This window comes from Ambystoma mexicanum, chromosome 9, assembly GCF_040938575.1.
Source record: "Ambystoma mexicanum isolate Mex_15411 chromosome 9, UKY_AmexF1_1, whole genome shotgun sequence".
NCBI lineage: Eukaryota > Metazoa > Chordata > Amphibia > Caudata > Ambystomatidae > Ambystoma > Ambystoma mexicanum.
This window is the reverse complement of record NC_090931.1, coordinates 1,440,586,704-1,440,610,526: the sequence shown is the minus strand read 5'-3', so window position 1 is coordinate 1,440,610,526 and position 23,823 is coordinate 1,440,586,704. Positions and strand designations below refer to the sequence as shown.

The 23,823-nt window shown below is 47.5% G+C and overlaps 1 protein-coding gene across 1 annotated transcript; it reads left to right on the top strand.

The window, feature by feature from the left end:
* The first annotated feature begins 955 nt into the window (after window positions 1-955).
* On the top strand, window positions 956-21,887 carry CRYBA2 (crystallin beta A2). Its single transcript, XM_069617396.1, has 5 exons — window positions 956-1,023; window positions 11,377-11,548; window positions 15,330-15,471; window positions 19,351-19,493; window positions 21,634-21,887. The coding sequence occupies exons 2-5, from the start codon at window positions 11,391-11,393 to the stop codon at window positions 21,779-21,781; spliced, it is 591 nt and encodes a 196-aa protein (XP_069473497.1). The 5' UTR covers window positions 956-1,023; window positions 11,377-11,390; the 3' UTR covers window positions 21,782-21,887.
* Window positions 21,888-23,823: the final 1,936 nt, after the last annotated feature.

Here is a 23,823-nt window from a genome sequence, read left to right as displayed (position 1 = left end):
TGCCTGCTACACTGGCACAAGAGGGGGCATTTCACTTGTAAGGGCCCCAGAGGCTTGTTACCCAGCGTGGAGGAGAGACTGCCTGCTACACTGGCACAAGAGGGGACAGTTCACTTCTAAGGGCCCCAGGGGCTGTGTTACCCAGCGTGGAGGAGAGACTACCTGCTACACTGGCACAAGAGGGGACATTTCACTTGTAAGGGCCCCGGGCGCTGTGTTACCCAGCATGGAGGAGAGACTGTCTGCTACACTGGCACAAGAGGGGACATTTCACTTGTAAGAGCCCCAGAGGCTTGTTATCCAGCGTGGAGCGGAGACTGCCTGATACACTGGCACAAGAGGGGGCATTTCACTTGTAAGGGCCCCAGGGGCTGTGTTACCCAGCGTGGAGGAGGGGCAGCCTGCTACACTGGCACACGAGGGGACATTTCACTTGTAAGGGCCCCAGGGGCTGTGTTACCCAGCGTGGAGGAGGGGCAGCCTGCTACACTGGCACAAGAGGGGGCATTTCACTTGTAAGGGCACCACGGGCTGAGTTACCCAGCGTGGAGGAGGGGCAGCCTGCTACACTGGCACATCGGGGGACTTTCCACCTGTAAGTGTCCCAGGGGATGTGATATCCCACTGCTACAGGAAGGCAGGACTCATTTAATTCCCAACACCCTTCACTTCGTTGGCCGTTGTGTGGGTGGGCTCTTTGCTGGTCAGATTGAGCGAGAGGGGCGCTCGTTGCCATGCTGTGACCTCCCGGCTGCTGGAATGACGCCGTCAGTGCCAGCCTAGCATTGCCAGAAGCCCTGGACACACAGCCCAGCACTTTCTATTGTGCTCTCTGATCCCTGCACAATGGGCCCAGGGGCCTTTCCCCTGCACCGGCTCTGTCCAGCGGCACCCACTGCTGAGCTGGCAGTGTGAAGTGCACGCTCTGCACATCCCGGCGGGCGCGTGGGGGTGTATAAAAGGAGAGCCCGGGACAGAGCCCCCTTATCAGCGCCGCCTGCAGCCTGTGCCCCGCCAGACCATGTGAGTACGAGTTGAAGCCCCCCAGCAGGGGCTGGAACTTCATCCGGGATTTGTGTAGTTGTGATGGCGGGTTGTGGTGGTATTAGTGTGGTGCACTGGCATGGAACAGGAGGTTTGCTATGTGTACGTGATGATCCGGCAAGTGAAGTTAACAGGACAGGTCCGCGCTGCTGCTCACGACTGCCGATGCGACATTACACCTCACACAGTGCTCCGGGCCCCAGCAGTGCGTCTGCACTGCATCTCTTCTGCGCTAGTCCCTGCCTGCCCGATGCGACGTGTGATCTTGTGCACGCCAGTCCCACCTTTCCGAGACACACCAAAAGCAGAGCGACCGCCGCACTGCACACGTGGGACTCCGGCGGCATGATAAGTGTTAATCGAGCTGCACCTGTTGCTAGCGATTTGCATGCAGCGCGCTGTGCATGCAGTGCGCTGTGCATGCAGTGCGCTGACATGCAGTGCGATGGGTGTGCATGCAGTGCGCTGACATGCAGTGCGCTGAGTGTGCATGCAGTGCGCTGACGTGCAGTGCGCTGTGCATGCAGGGCGCTGACATGCAGTGCGATGGGTGTGCATGCAGTGCGCTAACATGCAGTGCGCTGAGTGTGCATGCAGTGCGCTGACGTGCAGTGCGCTGTGCATGCAGTGCGCTGACATGCAGTGCGCTGTGCATGCAGTGCGCTGACATGCAGTGCGCTGAGTGTGCATGCAGTGCGCTGGCGTGCAGAGTCGCGGAGTGCGTGTGCAGCCGACTCTGTGTTTGCTATGTGTGTCCCTCCCTCCTCCTTTCACTCTTCATGAAAGGCGGGAGGGGCGTGCTTGGTCTGATGGCTTGTGCGCATCACCTGTTAATCAGGAAGTGATTCGCCCTTTACCAATACCATATCTTTCTACCATGACGTCATGGCAGGGGATTAACAAATGTATAATCATCTGCCATGACATCACAGCAAAGGGATATGGCATTTTCTCTGCCATGTTTTCCCCTTTTTGCGTTGCTGTGGGGTGAGGGAGCCTGCAATTCTGTACGCTTTATTTAGTCCCCTCATCCCTTCAATTTCCACCCCATATGGTGCTGGTCCATGGGTACAGCACAACCTTTGAAATTACAGCAGGGCACGCTTCAAGCACAGGGTTAGACCTGTTATCGGGCATCAGTCCAGAAGGTGTGACGGCCCCTGTGTTACTGAGCATCCGTAGAGACAGTGTGAGGGTCCCTGTGTTATTGGGCATCAGTTCAGAAGGTGTGAGGGTCCCTGTGTTACTGAGCATCCGTAGAGACAGTGTGAGGGGCCCTATGTTATTGTGCATCAGTACAGGAGGTGTGAGGGTCCCTATGTAACTGGGCACAAGTACAGAAGGTGTGAGGGTCCCTGTGTTATTGGGCATCAGTACAGGAGGTGTGAGGTTCCCTGTGTTATTGGGCATCAGTACAGAAGGTCTGAGGGTCCCTGTGTTATTGGGCATCAGTTCAGAAGGTGTGATGGTCCCTGTGTCGGCATCAACGCAGAAAGAGTGAGGGTACTTGTGTTATTGGGCATCAGTACAGGAGGTGTGAGGATCCCTGTGTTATTGGGCATCAGTACAGGAGGTGTGAGGGCCCCTGTGTTATTGGGCATCAGTAGAGGAGGTGTGAGGGCCCCTGTGTTATTGGGCATCAGTACAGGAGGTGTGAGGGTCCCTGTGTTATTGGGCATCAGTACAGGAGGTGTGAAGGCCCCTGTGTTACTGAGCATCAGTAGAGACAGTGTGAGGGCCCCTATGCTATTGGGCATAAATACAGGATGTGTGAGGGCCCCTGTGTTATTGGGCATCAGTACAGAAGGTGTGAGGGCCCCTATTTTATTGGGCATACATATTGGCCCCTATGTTATTGGGCATGAATGAGGTGTGAGGGTCCCTACCTTACTGTGCTGGGGAATCAGTCATGAGGCCACAGGTGATGCTGAAGCTCCCAAATGCAGTCTGCTTTAGCAAGAGAGCATTGCAGAGGCGCGCATGATGTGGTTCGAGGGTGCATTGGCAGAGCTGCGCACAGAGCCCCTGTTGTGTGTACCGGAAGACTGTGCTGGGGGTATCAGTCATGATGCCATAGGTGGCGCTACAGCTCAGCACTGTATCTTCTGTAGCAAGAGAGCATTGCAGAGGCGCGCGTGATGTGGTGATGGGGTGCATTGGCAGAGCTGCACGCATAGTCCCTGTTGTGTGCACCGGTTCAGATTTGTGCTGGGGAATCAGTCATGAGGCCACAGGTGGTGCTGAAGCGCCCAACTGCAGTCTGCTGTAGCAAGAGAGCATTGCAGAGGCGCGCATGATGTGGTGAAGGGGTGCATTGGCAGAGCTGCCTGCAGAGTCCCTGTTGGGTGCACCGGTAGACTGTGCTGGGGGGATCAGTCATGATGCCACAGGTGAAGCTACAGCTCAGCTCTGCAGTCTGCTGTAGCAAGAGACCATTGCAGAAGCACATGTGATGTGCAGTGGAGTAACTTGTTTTGGGGGGGGGGGGCATGACATCCCCAGCCAAATGAATGGGGATAACATGGTGTGCCATGAAAGTTGGGGGGGACAAACACCCCTGTCCCCCCCAAAATGACACCCATGGTGATGTGTGCTGAACGTGGTGATTGGGGTGCATTGGCAGAGCTGCATGCACTACTGCAGTACATTAGCAGAAGTCAGACACCTACTGCAATGTTAGAAACCCGTTCCCAGTGTTGGATGGTTGCCAGGAAGGAAGATGCGCGTGTGTTCAAGTGCTGTGAACTCGGCACTGGATGGAAAAGACGTTATTACGTAACGCCACGTACGTAGCAGGGAGATCTGCTGGGGCATAACTTAAAGGATAGTTTCAGGGCAATCACGGCGGTGTGGTGAGCTGTGCGTTTGCTCGTGTATTGCAACAGAACCTAGAAGAGTGGCTGACAGCTATTGACAAGAAAACGCGAGAAGTGTTAGACGAGACGTGTGCGCCTGCTCGCGCATGCGCTCTAGCTAAAATTCAGTTACAGGACGGTTAGGCAAACACGGATCTACACAGCGGTGTAGGTTAGCTGTTTGTTTGCCGCATGTTGGTGCACAAGGCATAACCCTTAGACAAAAGTTATTGCGAGCGAACCAGCAGTGAGAAGAAAGTGTGTGTACTTGGTGGTGGTGCATGAGTCATAGTGGTAGGTGTACATTGGCGCACAAGGTAATACCCATGGAGAGCTTATGTCGAGAGGGACTTGCTGGAGGGAAGTCGCATATGTCGAGAGGGACTTGCTGGAGGGAAGTCGCCTATGTCGAGAGGGACTTGCTGGAGGGAAGTCGCATATGTCGAGAAGGACTTGCTGGAGGGAAGTTGCCTATGTCGAGAGGGACTTGCTGGAGGGAAGTCGCATATGTCGAGAGGGACTTGCTGGAGGGAAGTCGCATATGTCGAGAGGGACTTGCTGGTAATACCCATGGAGCGCTTATGTCGAGAGGGACTTGCTGGAGGGAAGTCGCATATGTCGAGAGGGACTTGCTGGAGGGAAGTCGCATATGTCGAGAGGGACTTGCTGGAGGGAAGTCCCATATGTCGAGAGGGACTTGCTGGAGGGAAGTCGCATATGTCGAGAGGGACTTGCTGGAGGGAAGTCGCAGCAAGCTATTAGCCGGCTGGGGCACGCTCCTCATAGGTTGAGGCAGATCACTAGCAGATTGGGGTAGGCTTCTGGTAGGTCAGGGTAAATTCCTGGTAGGTTAGAATATGATTCTGGATGGGTGGGTGGGTCAGGCTTCGGTTAGGTTATGTCAGGCTCCTGGCAAGTTAGTTCATGCTTCTGGCAGGTTGGGGCAGGCCCTTGGCCTGTTGATACATGCGCCTGGCAAGTTGTTGCATGCTCCTGGCAGCTTGAGGCTGGCTCACGGAGGACGGGGGTTGGATGCTGGTAGGTTGCATCAGGAAACTGACAGGTCAGGATTGGCACCTGGCAGGTCGTGGAAGGCTACCAACAGTTTGTCTAAGATCATAAAGTTTGGGCTTAGGCTCCGGGCAGGTTGGGACACTAGCCTGGTACAGGTTCAGGTTAGCCTGATCCTGCCTGGTTGGGACATACTTCTGACATGTTGCTGCTGTCTCTTGGCTTGTTGGGATAGGCTCCTGACAAGTGGCATACGGTCCTGTCTCCTAGCAGGTTGGTGATGATTCGTGTGAAGTTAGGGGCAGGCTTATATCATGTGTGGGTCGGATCCTGGCAGTGTGTGGCAGGTTACTGGAGTTAGGGTAAGCTCCTTGCAGGTTGGGACAGGAGCCTGGCAGGTTTGGTCATGCTCCTGCCTGGTTGTAGCATACCCCTGACAGGCAGGTGCTTGGTCTTCACTTGGTGGGGCCGACTTGTGACAGGTCGGATAGAGTCTCTGCAGGTTAGGGTTGGGGGGAGGCTCATGGCAGGTTGTGACATGAGACTAGTGAATGCTGGCAGGATCCTGTATGGTTGGGGCAGTCTCCTGAAAGGTAGATTCTGTCTCCAGGCTTGTTGGGGTAGGCTCCCAGCAGGGCAAACAGGGTCCTGGCACCAGGCAGTTTTGGACAGGTTCATGGCAAGTTGGGAGCAGGCTAATTGCATATGTGGGCCAGATCCTGGTAGCATGTGCCAGGTTATTGACAGGTCAGGCCAGGTAAATGAAGCTTGAGGTAGTCTCCTGGCAGGTTTGGCCAGGATCCTGTCTGGCTGTAGCATACCCCTTGCAGGCAGGTTCTGGATCCGGACTTGGTGGGGCAGGCTGGTGAAAGGTGGGGTATAACTCCTGGGCAACGCCTGGGCAAACCCTTGGAAAAGCTGGCCATCTCCCAGCTTACACTCCACACTGAAATTTTTGGTTATCTCCATGACCATCAGTCTGGCTTCAGAGCAGTCAGAGGCACGGAAACTGCTCACCTGAACACTGGTGAAGATCTGCTCACTAATCTTGACACTAGCCTTCCTTCTGTCCTCATCCTCCTTGACCTTTCCTCCACCTTTGACACAGTCAATCACGCTATCCTGATCAAACGGCTCGATGAAAACTTGGGTCCTTTCTCTCCACCACCCCTCTCTCCACATGTGGTGTTCCCCAGGGCTCTATCCTCTCACCCTGGCTCATCAATGTCTACTTGGCCCCTTTGGCCCACTTGAGCTCTACCTTCTCCTAAAACTTTCTGTGTTACGCGGATGTCACTCAGCTCTCTTTCAGGCTCCCCTCAGTATCCCCTCTCGCTCATTCCTGACTGTCCATTGGCGATTCAGGATTGGTGCACCTCCAATGATCTCTGCCTTAATGTCAGTAAGATGGAGATCCTTCTCATTGTGACCCCTGCTCCCGCTTTCCCTCTCTCTCTCTGGCCGCCTTCCTTGGGCCCTCTTCCTTTGCCTTCCTGTGCTAAAAACCTTGGTGTCATCTTCGACTCCACTCTCTCCTTCTCTCCTTACATCACAAACCTTGCCAAGAAGGCCTACTACCAGCTGCACCTCCTCGGAGGCATTCTTCCTTTTCTTACTTCCCCCAAAAGCACACTGTCTCGTGAGGGAAACGTCCCAAAAGATGAAAAATAAAATACTGAATGGGAGATTTTGCCAAATTTCGACTGTTTGAAAATTCAGAACGGCTCAATAGTTTGACCAAAACCACCATTTGGTGGCAATTGCTGCAGGGGCTACCGCAAGGTATCTAGGGGGGTGAGGGTGGGGCTGTGGGTGGGGTTGGAAGCCTGTGGCTGAAATGTTCAGGGGAGAGTAGACCGAAAGTTTTTTCAGAAAAATAACTTTCAATCTTTTCTCCCTCGAACATTTCAGCTAGGGGCTTCCAACCCCAATCCTCTCCAGAGCCCTGGCTCTCTCTAGGCTGCTACTGCAACAGCCTCTTTCTCAATCTACCTTCCTCTACTCTCCGTCCATTGCAACTAATCCACAACAGGACTGCAAGACTTGTCCTTGGCCTGAAGCCCAGGGACCATATCTCTCCAGCCCTGAAATCTCTCCATTGGCTCCCAGTGGCTGCAAGGATCAAGTTCAAGACCCTCTGAATTGTCCACAAGGCTTTCTGGGGCTGTGGCCCACACTACATTCAACTTTCTCTTCCAAAATACCTTTCTTCTCGAGGCCTTCCTCAGCTACCTCAAACTCTCTGATGGTTAGTCACTTTTCAAGGCAGAGAGTTGGAGGTAGATCTCTCTCCTCTGCACGTGGCTCCCTCTGGAATGGCCTCCCTGTCCCTCTCGAACTTCAGCCGAGCCACATGAAGTTCTGGAAGCAGCTCAAGACCTTCCTTTGCTCCTCTGCTTTCTCTCTCTTCCCTGCTAACCTACCTGTCTCCTGCACCGACTGGTTGCTTGTCTACCCTCAAAGTCTACTGGGTACCAGGTTCCTTAATGATCAGTCACCCCTGCACTGCCTCTGGGCCTACTAGGCACCTAGGAGCTGTAACTTTTACCCACTGTCCCCTGCCTACTTGCACTTGCCCAGAGCTGCATTGCCCTGGCTGCACTTAGAGCAATGCTGCCCTGACTGCACTTCTCCCTACTCTGTCCCTGGCACTCCCCTCCTCCCTTCCCCCTGCACTTTTACATCGTCGCACTTGCACGATCTGAATGACACAAGGCCTAGTTAGATCGTTTATCTTCTCATCCCTCTGTGTTCCCTCCCTTATCTTGTCGCGCCTAGAAACACTTGTGTTCAGGCACGTTATAAATGACATATCATATTGTCCTTGTAGGTTGGGGAAGGATTCGGGCTGGAAGAGTCTGCTTCTGGTGGGTTTGGTCAGGCTGTAGCATACCCCTGGCAGGCAGGTGCGCTGTCCTGTCTTGGCACATCAGGCCCATGAAAGGTGGGGTATAATCTTTGCATGTTGGGGCAGGTTTCAGGCAGGAAGGGTCTGACTCATGGAAGGGTTGGTCAGACTCCTCGCTGCTTGTTCCATACACCTGTCTGGCAGGTTCCTGGGTCCAGACTTGGCAGGGCAGACTTGTGTCAGGTTGGACAGAGTCGTTGCAGTTTGGAAAAGGCTTCGGGTAGGAAGGGCCTGGCTCATGGTCAGGCTTGGTCAGACACCTGTCTGGTTGTAGCAGACGCCTGGCAGGCAGTTTCTGAGTCCAGACATGGCGAGGCTCGGAGCCAGGCTTGTGATATGTGGGGTACAGTCCATGCTGGTTGGGGAAGGCTTCGGGCTGGAAGGGTGTGGCTCATGGTAGGTTTGGTCAGACTCCTGTCTGGTTTTAGCATACCCCTGGCAGACAGATTCTGTCTCCAGACTTGACGTGTCAGGCTTGTGAAAGGTAGGTATAGAGTCCTTGCTGGTTGGGGAAGGCTTCGGGCATGAAGGGTCAGGCTCATGGTAGGTTTGGTCAGACTCCTGCCTGGTTGTAGCACACCCTAGCAGGTAGGTTCTGGGTCCAGACTTGGCGGGGTGGGCTTGTGAAAGGTGGGTTAGAGTCCTTGCTGGTTGGGGAAGGCTTCAGGCAGGTAGGCTCAGAATCTTGCCAGGTTGGGGATGGCTGCTTGTTTTTTTAATCAGACTCTTTCCAGGCTGGTCACTGGAAGATGGGCAGACTCCCACATCCCATGGCTAAATTGGCATTGGTTTACACATTTTGCGGCAAATAATCGGAAATACTGCTGCATACATGTATACCCTTTTCTGAATGTATGATTAATTAAAATAGTTATAGATCGATACTAAACTTACATACGTCAGTGTTTAATTCTCATATTGTGCCTCCGGATTGCAAAGAGTCTCTCATAAGGGGAGTTCCTTCATTTAAGTGATCTGAGGGTCTTGGCGCCAATGGTGCTCTGGGAACTGGAGATCAGAAATTGACATGGGCTTGTCTATCACACCAATGATAGTATGTGGCAGGTGGGCGAATTACTGTATTTTGTGCTTTTAGTGGCATTTAAAAAAGTTTGTGCCACATGTAAAAATGTCACATTTTGCATTTTCATGTTGTGAGCACAAAACACAATACACTGGATTGTCTGCTTCGGAGCAGGCTTGTGGCCGGTACGGTCAGATCCTGGAAGTTTTGGGGCAGGCCTCTGATTAGGTTCTTTACAGGTTGGAGATGGCTCCTTGCAGCCTTCTGGCACAGACAACATATGCAAGAAGTCTTTGCCCTTAGGGAACAAGGCACTCAAAAGCCCAAGCGATCGAGCTTTTGAAACGTTTCTTGCTCCCTCTGTGAAATAAATAAATCACCTTGGTGAAGTTTGGTAAGAGGCAACTTTAGTCTGAAACGTGTTTTGCATTCCCCCTTATTCTAGAGCTAGACTGATAGCAATTAGGCAGGGGTTTGCAACCTTTGTCTCAACATGTTTTGGATTACAACTCCCATCATCCCTAGCCAGCATAGTGATTCGCGTGGGATGACGGAAGTCGAAGTCCTAAATGTCTGGAGAGCCTCAAGTTGCAGACTCTTGGCCCATATGGAGACACTGGGTGCCTGGGGCAGGCAGAGAACCTTGGCATGTAAGGATGACCAAGCTTGCCTGTCTCATCACTTAACCTTACATAGCACATGCTGTCAATTGGCATTCATATTGACTAGACAGTATCCTAGAGCCCCAAGGAAGCAGAGTAGGACTGAACAAACAGATTGAAAACATGTTCTCACTGTGTCAAAGCATACTTGTTTAATTACATAAGTTTGTTTATATACATTTATTTTTTAATTTTTAATTTGAATAAATAAATAAAATAATACATTTGTTTAAATAACATGGTGCTATGGCTTATCATGGCACGTTTCTGTCACTGGAGTTAGACTATGGTCCCATCCTCATAAAGCACTTTGCTATGATGAAGATCATGGCCCTTGTTATATAAAATGCACTGGTCAATATATTTAGTCAGAGTAGTAGGCGGAACCCCAAATACATGTGACAGGTTCATTACTGAGCCTCCAAATGACATCACCCAAAATAGATTTGAAGTTAGCATCAAACACCCAAAAGGAACATGACATCGCCTTCATGTGATGTAGGCGGCGCCTTCAAGATGCTTTACAAGACTCCATCCTCAATGACCCGGAACGGTCTGTTGGCAATATTACAATTATATCAACATTCATTGTTTGATTGCTACGTCGCACCCAGCGCACATCACATCACCATCTATTGATCTGACTGTGCAGTTGAAGACGATATGGGAACTATGCTGAAGGGATCTGATTGGTCGATTTGGGCTTCTATATATTGCTTCACTCTCAAAATAACTACTTTTTCATAGATGACAATATAAATCTCATCCTCAACGGAGGTGATTGGCTCATTGTGGAAACCATCAATGGATCTGATGTTTGCATTGAATGTACTGTCCTGATATCATCTTCAATTAATCCATTTGGGATTGGCCCATTCACAATAATAGACATTACATAAATTCAATGAATCTAATTGGCCCACTGGAGAAATTATAATCACATTTGATTGGTCCATTGGGGATATCATATTGACCGCCTAAGAAACCCAACATTTCTATAACTGATTAGGTCTATTTCAGTTAGAACAGCCTGCGGGGCTTCAAGGCACTGATAACAGATCGCTCTGTTTATCTCTGGTTGAATACATTTATTGTATCCATGTTGGAATGCATACGACCTGCACAGACCTATGCAAAGATCTGCAGAATAGATTACCACATCTCGTCTGTACTATGACGTCATACCACAATAACAAAATACAGTGGCTTGACCTTAACTCGCCCCATTTCACACGTTGCCGCAGCTGGTCCCTGGGATATCATATCACTGCATTGTGGAGTGTTTATAGAGAGAACTATGTTTGATTGAATTTTGCCTTCAACAGGATTATCATAATTCGTTTTTGCATATTTCTCTACTTTTGAAATCTCTTCCCACTGTCTCCAGGTTTCTGACACATGTATAAGCTGTTAGACCAAGTTTACAGATCCAACTAACGTGTTTCATTTACATCAGACCACTTTATCTTCCTGTGTGTGAGCTCACTTATTTGCCATCTCTGCCCAACTAACGCACAACCTTGGGCATTAAAATGTAGGTATAACAATGAGAACCCAGCTTTTGTGATTCAGGTGTGCTTGTAAATTTGTTCATGCAAGCAATACATGAAAAATGGTCACTTACCCAAGGGGAATTCTATTTGTGGTGTTCATTTTGATCACATTTGTATCAGCCGACACGTGTTTCGTACACAAGAAACTTCTTCATGGCTCATAGCATTTCATGATCATCATATCAGGTATGGGTTTTGAGTAAGAATGTTAGCCGAGGTTTATAGCTAGTTAGCTTGCTGTGCTGTTAGGAAGCAGCACAGCGTATGAGACAGTAATGTCTACATACCGCGCCTGCTAACAACACTGTATTCCCCTCAGAGCACTGCCACACAATGACTAGCCAACCCATGGAGACTCTGGGCCAGTGGAAGGTCACCGTCTGGGAGGAGGAGAACTTCCAAGGCAAGCGCTGTGAGTTCATGATCGAATGCCCCAACATCTTGGAGAGGGGTTTCCGCAAGATTCGCTCGGTCAAGGTGGAGAACGGCCCGTAAGTGTCCCAGAGAGCATGTGTGTTTGCCTATTTATGTATGTAGTTGCATCTGAATGTATATGTATGATCTGGTCTTATTTTGTAAAACTCACTGAATAGCATAGTACTCGCTCATAGTGTGAGCATAAACCCCAAAACAAGAGTTCACGATGAATCACTGCCTGTTCACGGGCCAGTGAATTTGGGACACTTAATGATTTTACTTAGTTCAGCTTCTCTCCTCACCAGTCAATTAGTTCCCTTAGGTAGGTCAACATTACATTTATTTCATTTCATTGGTATCATTTATAATGCGCAAATCCCAAGGGAACCAAGCGCGCCTAGGCGTAGATGTTAAAAAAAAAAGGCAGAGCAGAAAAGGGAAGACCCTGTAGACTCACGTCAACATGAAGGACTTAAGTGTTTTCCTAAAGGCAGTCAAATTCCTTCCTAAGGATAAAGAAAACACAGAAACATTCAATTAATTCACCATAGTTACCAATTTAAGTTTGCCATTTAATTTCTTCTGCATTATGACAAAAAGACAAATATTTGGATGTTTCAATGAATCTGTTTCTGTTCTTTAATTAAGGTCATCACATGCAAATACAAAAGCTAATTAACAATCGAATACTAGGGATTGCAGTAGATGCAAGCACTGTACTATAGAACATAGCAAATAGATAAATTGTATCATGATAAGAAAATGATTACATTTAACTACATATGCAAAAGTAGGTGCTCTAAAATATAAGGAAATGCACTAGGGGTATGTGGAAAAACAACATGGCTGCCACTAAAAGGCTGCATAATGGAGAATAGAATCAGACAACAGTTGTAGCTGAATTCTTCAAGATGCTGCAGCGAATACAAAAAACCTCTCAGAGGATCTGTCATTCTCAGAAAAGTCTCGGAGCCTCCCTGAGGTAAAAAAGTATCCGTTTTTCCAGAGGGAATTTTCCAAGAAGTTCCTGAGACGCCCGGAAGAACATGGCTGCATCCATGTCTTCCATTATCTCAGAAAGTAGATTCAGGCGACAGTTCCCTATTTAAAGATGAAGAGATCTTCACAGAAGATGGAATCACTGCCGAGATCCTAGAAATTATCGTATGAAAGGCAAGACACATTACCTGCAGTAATTTCAAATTTGGTGGGCCAAAATGTGTCAATTTATGGACAAATAGAAAATGTGTTTGACGTTACAGTGAAGATGTTGACATCCGCCACAGAAAATGGAGAAGCAGTATTCCACTCGTGAAGCTGCATTAGAGACTAGCAACGCATGAAGAATCATTTGTCAGAGTATCATTTTTTTGGCTAGTTGAAAATAGTCGCTTTGCGCAAATTATTCAACTTTTGGCAGTCCGTCAAGTGTACCATTGCCAGGAATGGTAAAGTCCCATTTGACAAGGACGCAAGAACGGCTACTTTTCCATGATTTTGGCCTAGTAGGGTCGACTGGAAATCTTCCAGGTGAAGAATGCGTGTATTTTCAGGTCATTATACCGTGTCAACTTCAACGATAAAAGACATTGTTGAATCTGAGGCTATTGGACAGAAAGAAGAAGGAAGGGAGTACAGGTTCTCAAGCTCTTCCAAAGCAGGAAAGCTGTAATTCTCTTAAAATTGAGTAGCTGTAGAAAAGTATATCAGGCCCTGCAATAAATACACAGACGCCTTTGGTCCCCCAAAGCTGTGGATATGCAAACAAACAGTTGATGTGTCTTCCTTGAAGCTTAGAATGTCATTGCTCTTAAGATATTAACAATATTCATCCAGCATCCTTAAAACCAGGACCAAACAAGAAAATATTTGCACGATAGCTAAGAAAATCAACCAAAATCTTTGCAATAACAGTAGAACCACTTATGACCTAATCAGTACGTGTAACATACAATAATGATTCCTTTTTCCACATTCCAGATTACTACTTAGTGCTGTTCAATTTCAGGAAGCAAACTTTTTATGGCATAGTCAAGCAAAGGAAATAATTTAATAAACATATTATTAGCTTCTAAGGACTTCCACACTTTTATAAGACCACATTAGGGTTCTGGTGACAATTATGAACTTCTCAACCTCCTATCTTGTGGATTAGAGTGTCACCAGAACAGTAATTTAAATTTGTCTGCTTTGCCCACTTTCCATTTCCTGCCATGTTATCTGGACGCGGGGCTGCGCGTTTCAATGTATCGCGGACCCTGGTTGGTATAGGCTGTGTCATGTACTGTGCTGTTTCCTATATCTGCAGTGGGACTGTGAGGCTGCTTGGGGGGTTGGGTGCATGGCAGTCATCTGTACATGGGAAATTGCAAGCCCTGCTCAGAAGCAGCGTCTGGGAAGGTTGGAGGGGCTTCAGGGGAAGCCAGAGGAGTTGTTAGCAAAGTGAGGTGCCCACAAAAGTGACATCACATGTTGGTGCACTATAGATGTGGCAGTGAGATGCTGATGGTAGTAGCCTTCACGAGTCTGAGAAGACTTGCTGGAGATGGGAAGAAGACATGCAATGTAGGTCAATCGAATGATTATCAGGGGCAATCAACTTCTTGCCCTCCAGATGGTTTGGTCTACATTTCCCATAATCCTTCATCTCTGACTATAATGGTTGCTGTTGATGGAAGATGTTGGCCGCAATTGGAGAGTAAAATGTTTCCTAACCCCGGATTTTATGTAAGAGGTCCTGCCAGGGAGGATTAGTAGCAATAGGGAAAATGAGAGGCCTTTGTGGTGATGAAGTGATGTAGGCGGGGCGCATGCAGCGAGAGTGCGCACTGATAGATTCTTCAGCCCTGTTAAACTAACAAATAAAATGCAGTGAGACTGAGTATGGCAGGTGGTAAATCAGAAGCAGAGATGTGTTACAGGTTAGGGGATAGCAGATCCAAAGCTCTGAGGTTCTGAAAGCTAGGCGAGACCCCTGCAATGTATGTGGTCATTGCTCCAGAACCAAGTAGGTCTTCATGGCATGTGGTGAAGTTGTTCAGAAGCAGAGAGGCACTGCAGGGTGTGTAGGGTAGTGTCTGAGAGTATCTGGGTAATGGACAAGGAGCAGATCGCAGAGTAGGCAGAGTAGTGGGCGGGTCCCGCACGGTTGGTGGGCAGTGAATCAGAAGGAGGGAGCTGCAAGCTATGTGGGTAACAGATGAGGAGCTCTGAGACCCCTGAAGCTTAATTGGATAGTGAATTAGAAGCAAAGTAGTCCTTCAGCACAACCGGGGCTGTGGATTATAATGTGAGAGGCCCTGGAGTCCCTACACTGTAGTTAGGATAGTCGATTAGAAGGCGAGGCTCCCAGTTTGGTAGTTGAATAGTGGACCAGAACTTTTATGGCCTACCGGGGCAGTTGGTGTAGTGCAGGGATTTCTGCAGTCCTCGTGGGCAAAAATCCTGACGGGTTTTCAGGATATCCCTCATTAATATTCATGACAACAAATGTCCATTCATTTAGAATAATTGTATGCAAATTTATCTCATGAATATTAATGATGGGTATCCTGAAAATCCCACATAAATCCCCCCTTGAGGCCCGGAGTTGAACAACTATGGTGTAGTGGATTAGATGCTGAGATACCCTGAGGGTATATGTGATTGTGGTTTAGAAGGTGAGGGTCCCTTAAGTGTCAGTGGGTAAGTGGACTAGAGGGGGAGAGGTATTTGGGTAGTTGATTAGATGCTCTGTGGAACTGCTGGGTAGTAGAGGTGGCATAAGGAACGCAGAGTGAAGCATTCTGGGACAGCCTGAAAAACCCTTGCTTCAGGGCATATTTTCAGCCATGTTTTACCATCCTCACCTAACAGATGGCTCGGGTTTGAGTACCCAGAATTCCAAGGGCAGCAGTTTATCCTTGAGAAGGGAGACTATCCCCGGTGGGAAGCCTGGAGTGGCAACAGCGGCTACAGAACTGAGCATCTCCTCTCCTTCCGACCAGTCAAGTGTGCGGTAAGCTTTCACTTTACTGTCTGAGTGCAACACTCCATGAAAGAAAGGTTCATCCTTGGCCAGCCCGCTGTCATGTTACCACCGCAAAGGCACGGTAATGCCCCTTTTCATCGCAGGCCAGTTTCATCGAATCCCATTACACCGTAAGTATTTTGCTGCATTTGACCACACATTTGTAGATTGGGTGTGGGTCTGGGTATATAGAAGGGTGAGGGGAGTATCAAGAGCGAACAGGAGGGGGAAGCAGTAAAAAGAATTCAGTGAAATGGTATTCAATGAATTCTCATAGATCCACATGCCATCCAATGCCCTGTACACCCATTGGCAACTCTCAACCTATATAATCCACACTCATCCTGTCACTACAAACTCTCATCCAATAATACTCATTACGAGTTCATTCTTTGGCGACCGTTGACTCTGTCTGCTTGGAATCTCTAAGCCAGTTTGGGTTCCGTCACTAGCTAGAGGCGTTGGTAGGGGTGTGGGGGCTGACGGGGCTATAGCCCCGGGTCTTTGGGTTGTAGCCCCGGATAGAAGCTCAGGTGCTACAACCAAAATGCCAGCTAGCCGCGAGTCTCGCCAGTCCTGACATTAGCTTAGCCCCTGATCTTTTCCAGACCTAGCAACACGTCTGTACTCTAGCCATGACCAAAATGGTTCATGGAGCCATGTATATCCATAAGGTGTAAGGCGCAGGAACCCAGGGTGGCCTGGTTTTCCGTGCTTCTCCACACACAGATGTGATGGTTCACTCGGGATATTGGCCACGCACGCAGGTGCCCTGGGAATGCTTCTGTGGCAACCCCTGTTACAAACATGGCCACCATCATTGCACCGTTCATTCCAATGGACTTCGCCAGTATTTCCCTAGTGTAGGAAAAGTGTGCATGGTCTGCCAGTGCGCGGGTTTAGAATACTGATTCCTGCGTACTAGCTTGAGGATTCCCTGCACGATGCAGGAACTCCAAATGATTACCAAAGTATGAAGAAATCCCCAGAGGGCCTCACCAGAATGAAGTAGACATCGGGTGTAAAAGGTGGAATGCTTCTTTTCAGTCCCCTACATCCACACCCATCCGAATAAGGGTCTTAGACAGTCATCTCCAAATGCCATCCAATAATACGCACCGTGACCAGTCACCACTAGCTGCTACCCCATAATACATGCTCCAAACAGTCATCACAAAATGGCATTCAATAACACACCATCTGATCAGTTACTAATGACTGTAATCCAAACATACACCAGCAATTGGCATCTCATATCACCAGGTGCCATCCCATAATACACATTCAAGCAGTCATCAGCAACAGCTGCCCCACCGTACACACTATGATCATGAGCACCATCTACTATCCCATAATATAGCCTTATAGACTGAGGGAGGGGTCATTATAGCAGGATAATGACCCGCTGTCAAAAGGGTCATTATCATAGCTTGTAAGCTGCGGGTAGCTGTTGCTGATGGCTGCTTGAATGTGATAATGACCCCTCGCGAGGTCTATAAGACGATTAGTACATAGTGGTACTAGTAAATCATGTTTTGGTGGTGAAGTAAAATCGTTAGCTTAATAACAGAAAGTAAATCGACAAACTCAGTAAATTAAATGCAGTTTCATCTTGTAGTCTTTAAATAACAAGGTTGTCTACATACGTTGAGCATTTCGTTTGCAAACTTGGCTTAACTGCAGAAGGTTTAACAAGAGCATGGACTGGCCATACAATTAAAAGTAAACGGTTTGTCTATAAGAAACTGAAAACATGTTATCCAGTTTAGCTTTCTCTTTGGTATGTTAAATAGGATGTTGCAGTTGCAGTGAAAAAACAGGTCCTCTTACAGAGGTAGGAGGTCATTATGAGGTAGGAGGTAACCATGCCGCTATTAGCGGCATGGCTACCCCCTTACCGGGTACCGGGTCTGGGTTCCTTGAATGAGGAATTACTGGGCCATTCCAACCTTGGAGGGCCTGGTGATTCCTCATTCAAGGAACCCAGACCCTGAACATCTCCAGTCTCATTCGAGCCCCCATAGGGCTCAATGGGAATGGGGAGCATGCTAACAACGGTCCCGTTAATAACAAGCCCGTTGTTAGAATGCTGGGCTGCTCACGGGACCCGCTAAGGCCAGGCAGTACTCATAATGACGCGGTAAGGGGTTGACGGCTCTGGCACCTTTACCAGCGCCGTTATCCCCTTACCTAAAGGGTCGGAATGACCCCGAAGTGTCTTATTGAAAGAAAACATCCCTGAAAATTGCATTATTGCTTCCCTGTCTGGTTTTGAAGTCAGAATGTTCAGAATGCAGTCAATACCACTAATTATTGACTGCACTCTTGGCATTCTCATTGGCTGAGAGGTCAGTAATGATTTCCATTTGCGAATAGACATTCAAGCAGTCATCAGCAACAGCTCCCCCAACTTATGTTCATGAGCACCATCTACCATCCCATAATACACACTGGAAATAGCCATCAACAGTGGTCATCCTGCAGTGCACAGAATGAACAGCCGTAACTATCTGCCATGCCATAATACACACTCATCTGAACAGCAATCACAACTAGTTTCCGATAGTACCATGGTGAGTTATCACTGACCCCCATCTGAAAAGCTATCACCAATGCAACCACAGTCACCACCAATTCCACCCTATAGTTCACAAGTTGTCATCATCAATGGCATCCCAGGATACACAGGCACCAGACATCAATCACCACATGCCATCCAGTTATACACACCAAACAGACATCAGCAAATGCTATTACATAGCACATACACTAAGCAGTTATCACCTAGATGCCTCTGGGCTATGTGCACTATATACATGGCAAAATAAATAAACAAACAAACAAATAAATAAATAAATAAATAAATCACAATTCCCTCATCCCATAATGCAGAAGCCGCACAACCTGAACAATGCCCCGCTCTACCCTATGTGCAGACCTCAAAGGACCCAAAATATATGAGAATTTGGACCCAGGATTGAACAGTGCCACCTCTCTCTGTAGCACAAGAAAATGCATGCTTGTCCTAAAATATTGCCTCTTTCTCCCACACCTCATGAGGATCTGCAACCTTGGCCACTACACCAGTTTTGGACTACACATCCCCTCAGCGCTAGCCGTCATAGTCACGTGGGAGGAATCATGGGAGTCATAGTCCAAAACAACTGGAGAGCTCCTAGTTGAAGATGCCAACATATAGCCAACATGCAGGGGCTGACATATCCACAATATGGCGAGTGAAGGCGGAGTCTCTAATCAGGTTTTGCAAGCAAACTTTGAAACCTAAAATGATTATTTTTTTAAATTTAAGAAATACTGGTCTTGCTAAAACTTTGTGGTTAAAGTTCAAACAGCAAACATAGCACTCAAAATCGAAACAAATAACAGAAGAGCCCCAACAGCCAACTTAACATCAAAAACCAAACAGCCAATACAATACCCAAACTCAAACCACCAGCACCGCTCCCCACTGAAACATCGCTTTAAATTGAGCTTTGAGAGATGTGTTTGGTTGCTTCGGTTTGAATCAAACATAAATATAATAACCAAAGAGAAAAGAATAAGCATCACGCCCAAACTTAAAAAATTAACCCAACATCCACCTCAAACAACAAAGAAAACACCTAAACTCAATCAAAAACCATAAACAGTCAAACAAACACCTCTAAACTCCCCTTACTGGCATCCAGAGGGTTTTTGGCTTTAGTCTCTGTTTAACTTGAGAAATCGTAGGTGGAGTTGGAGAAGTGGCAGCCCAACTACCCCAAAGTCATTTAACCTGTTGAGTGCTGAGGACGAGTATGCTCATCCTATTTGCATAGACATGCATAATAGCCCTGTAATGTGACTTTTCTTGCTTTGTAACAGAACCACACTGACAGTAAGGTGACCTTGCACGAAGCCGAGAACTTCCAGGGCCGCAAGTTTGAGCTGTGCGATGACTACCCCTCACTGCAGGCCATGGGCTGGTGCAACAAGGAAGTGGCTTCCATCAAGGTGAACTCTGGGAGGTAAGTGATGTCAACCTTGGGTTGAAGAGGGCACCCATTTTCAACATTCAAGTTAATCAATGACGTGTCACCACCAAAGCACTGGTGGATCACCCCAAATCTTTCCAAATACCTCAGTGAGACTAACGCTGTTGCTTTTGTGCTGCGCATAATGCGGCAACGCGCACAGCTCTTAGCCTCCTGGGTGGTTATTTAGGCACATGAAGATTTCTGGTTGTATCTGTTGCGGTGCTCAGCTGCCGGCAACATTGGCAGGATATTAAGAGCATTTTGAATATTAGTGGATGTTTCTCAAAGGTCACAATTCACACAGGAAGGGCATCTTAGTACCGAAGCAAACAAGTTTGGGTCTAATAACATTATGTTATTGGGATTTTCCATGCACTACTGATATTTTCATGGTCTCCAGACACTAATCTGGAATGGAAAAAGGGGTGGCCATGGGGAGTAGCGGGAAGAGACTCGGTGTTGTGCTGCGTCTGTGTGTGTGTGCTTTCTAGGTGGATAGTGAGGTATTCCAGAGGGTGTTATGGGAGAGCTGGGATGGCTCAAGTGTCTTGGGGTGATTTGGGTGTTTTGTCCAGTGACTGGTTTTGGAAGATGATTCAAGAGGTGTAAAACTGAGGTTGTTTTGTTGTGGGTTGAGGATTTTGTTTAGCTGTTTATGAATTATGAAACTGATGCAAAGAGATGCACACATAATGGGCAGTCCTTCTGAGGGCCAATGGCAGGGAAGTCCTTAAGTGTGCCCCCAAATTCCCATAGCATCTTTCTTATGTTTGGGATTTTAATGATGTATCCTTTATGGGAGCAGTGGGTCCATTCAGCGATGCCTCGGCAAAGTATGCATAAATGAAAAGGCAGCCCCTGTATGTGGACAACACATAGTGCCTTGAACTTGCCATACAGTCAACAGAGAGCCAGTGAAAGTTGAGAAGTGCAGATGAATCACAGGATTATTTGGCAGAATCCTGGCAACCCTACACCACACTCTCTATAGTTATATTAAAGCAACCACGATAAGTCTTATTATATGGCTAGCTTGGCCGATGGTGTCAGCGTGCATTTACTTTCTTACCGTGGCATGGCATTTGTTACTTTTTTCTTGATGGTAAAGCAAACACGTTGAGAGTTATTACGTCGCAGGTCTGGCTTATATTGGTGGTTCTAGTTTAGCCATATATACTTTGTGTGTTATAGCATGTTTGTATGTTGCATCAAGGGCAAAATAAAACATAAGTGTGATTATTTGATACACCGGCCTATCTTGGTAAAGCCAGTCTGGATATACTTTCATTCTGTGGCATGGCATTTTTTTCCTGGCTGGGAATCCTTCATGGTAATATTGGTATATATTGGTGCAGCATGCATGGACATGTATGGCCATAGCCAGCATGAAAATGTTGTATATACTGACACATTTAGTTGGAAAAGGCATCATGAAAATGCATTGGATAATGGTCCTGTGTACTGCTGGTGACTTGCATCTATTGGGGTTTTCCAGATGCTATGATGCAAAACTGATTGCAAAACGTGTGGCTTTTTCAATTATTCACGCAAAGTGCTGTAAAATGCAACATTTGAACCCTTTATTTAAAAGCTTTTTTCAAGGGGAGAACCCCCCAGGACCACCATTGTTTGGTTGGAGCTCCCTGCTGCGTTTGGTCGCTGCTGCATATTAGGCAAATACATTTACGCCCCTCTAGTTCAAAAATTCCCCAGCCGCCACTACAAGTAGTGTGGACAGAACATCACTGACACTGGAAGGCAGCAGCATACCATGGAATGCAGGAAATGACATGTGTATGGCTACAACTAGTCACAGGAAGTACATGCATTAGACATGTCAGGGAGTGATTTCACTCAGCCATGTTAAAAGCAGGAAGTGACATTAGGGTTGTTGGGATTAGCATCTTTGATCAAGGTAAATGTGGGAAAAGACAACCAAAGGAATGACATCTTCACATCAAATTGAATTCAGGAAGTGAGAACACTATCACATGACAGGAAGTTAAGTTTCAATGCAGGAAGTGGTTTTATTTTCTAGAGCTGAGTAACAATATGTTGACTGGAAACACGCCTGTCTTTTCTGAGTCCCAGGCTGACCCTCATATAATTGCTCTGATTTTCTTGTCTGCAGCTGGGTGGCATACCAGTACCCAGGATACCGTGGGTACCAGTACGTGTTGGAGAGAGACAGGCACAATGGAGAGTACCGCAACTACAACGAATACAGCACACAAGCTCACACCAACCAGATCCAGTCCATCCGCAGGATCCAGCACTGAGAGAAGCTGCTCTCCAGCCCGCCTCAATCCCGGCAGAAAGGCACCGGACTGACCTATGCAATAAAAGTGATTTATAGTCAATAATAAAGGCATTCTTTGAACAAAAGCAAGCTTTGTCACTCAATTTCTTGGTTATATCTAGCGAGCAAGCTTAGCATGTATATTTCCCTGACTAGGACCTTAGTGGTTTCTCGCTGCCGAGGCTTGTCCAAGTGGATATTACATACTGTGCCCACAGTTGGGTTTCCAAACTGTTGTCGGTGGTGGGGAGATACGAAGGTGGGATTAGAGGTAGTTGAAAAAAATTGCTGGAAGCTCACAATAGGAGGTAGGTAAGGATATGCAGTGAAGGAAGGATTTGTTTGCTTAAGGTTGGGTGCATGTAGCCAAGACGTCTCGAGTTTGAGCAAGAGGAAGTGCAGAACATTTGCGGTGTATTGAATTGAATTGATATTTTATTTCTATCGCGCTCATACACAAGTTTTTCAGAGCGTGAAGTGGATTGAGATATCAACGTGCTGGCAGACCTGGTACTACCAGTTGGGTGTACCCGGAGGGAGTGACGTAGATTGCGTGAAGGGCTCGTGGTGCCCTCAAGCCGTCCATTTGGATCGCATGTGCTTAAGCCTCGGCAGTCTGCGCAACAGTGGTAGAGCTTGCGATTGCCACGGCACATCATACATCATTCTCTCCATACGTTCTCACGGCAGAATTGATTTGGCTTCAGCGGCAGGATCTACATTTCCTCTTGTACCCCTGTGGTTAATTGCTAACTGCAGAATTATTATTATTATTATTTCTTGTTATTCTTAGGGTAATTATTGAGCGCGGCCCTGGCTTCGGGAAGCAACGGGGGCTTTACAATTATAGGGGGAAGAACCCGGTGAGGGAAGCAGATAAACAAGAGAACTGGGAGCTAACAACTGAGGAGGGCGGGCAATTTGGCAGCAAAGGATGTACCAGCAACCAGTCGAAGAAGTGGATGAGGTCTGTTTTGCTCCACGGTCCCACAAATTCCTATTTGGCGTACCATGTTCCTGAGCACTGTACTGAAAATATAGGGTACCCCAGAGTTCTGGAGTGAGTTTCTGTATTTTATCAACTCTCCAGGCGTAAATGTGGGCATGTGGACTCTGATTAAATCTATCAATGTAGGTGTTAGGAGCTGCCATGGAAAGTCAGGATGTGGATAGTGGATAAATGCTTAATGCAAGGCAAGTTTTGTTTTCTATGTTGCCGAAACTCACGCAGGAGACACGGATATTGAGCAGGTTCAGGAGTCAATATGGCCAAGCAAGACTAGTAGCCAGGGGTCCCCCTTGACTATGATGCCGAGGGCATCGTCGATGCCCAGGATGGTGGCTGTTTCAGTACTTCATGGTGACTTCATCATCATTTTCTTATGCAAAATATCTGAATGGGTGGTAGTTTGCAATGTCATCTGGTTGAGGGTGGGTATCTTCAGCAAAGGTAGAATTTGGCCTGTCCTCAAAGAGTCGGGTGGTACAATCTGAGTGGCAGAGGGACCAATGATAAGAAAGACTTGTTTCTGACAGGGTTTCTTGAGATGGCTTTCATCAGGGCGGCAAAGAGGAGGTCCTCTTCATTAGGGTTGGCCTACAGGACTGCACAGGTACTGGTTGTGTCTTATAATGTAATGTAATTTAACTTAGACAACATTGATGCGTGTATGGGATTTATAAGGTGCAAACCTAGCTGTGAAGTAAAAGAACACTATACCCATATGGTAATAGGTAACGAAGCAGGAATAGCCGAGGCCAGGCAATGCAAGACGACGGACGACAGGAGCGATGTTTAGCATGTGTTTAGTGCGGTCAATGTATTTTAGAGTAGCGGCTCAAACTGCAACACAGGGACATGAACAACATATTATATTTTGATCAACGGGCTGCCTCTACAAATTATTACACTAAAAAAATAGAGGGACCACAACAAAAAGAGCAAGCGTTGTTTTAGAAAGTTGAATAAAAATGAGGGCATCAAAACAGTTTACAATGGAGGCAGGGGTCAAGTCGGAAGAA

Bases quoted from the DNA above. Each gene is read 5' to 3' on its own strand.
- CRYBA2 (XM_069617396.1), top strand. From the start codon at position 11,391: ATGACTAGCCAACCCATGGAGACTCTGGGCCAGTGGAAGGTCACCGTC. The intron at 15,472-19,350 runs GTAAGCTTTCAC...GCTTTGTAACAG, and splicing joins TCCGACCAGTCAAGTGTGCG to AACCACACTGACAGTAAGGT. The intron at 19,494-21,633 runs GTAAGTGATGTC...TCTTGTCTGCAG, and splicing joins ATCAAGGTGAACTCTGGGAG to CTGGGTGGCATACCAGTACC.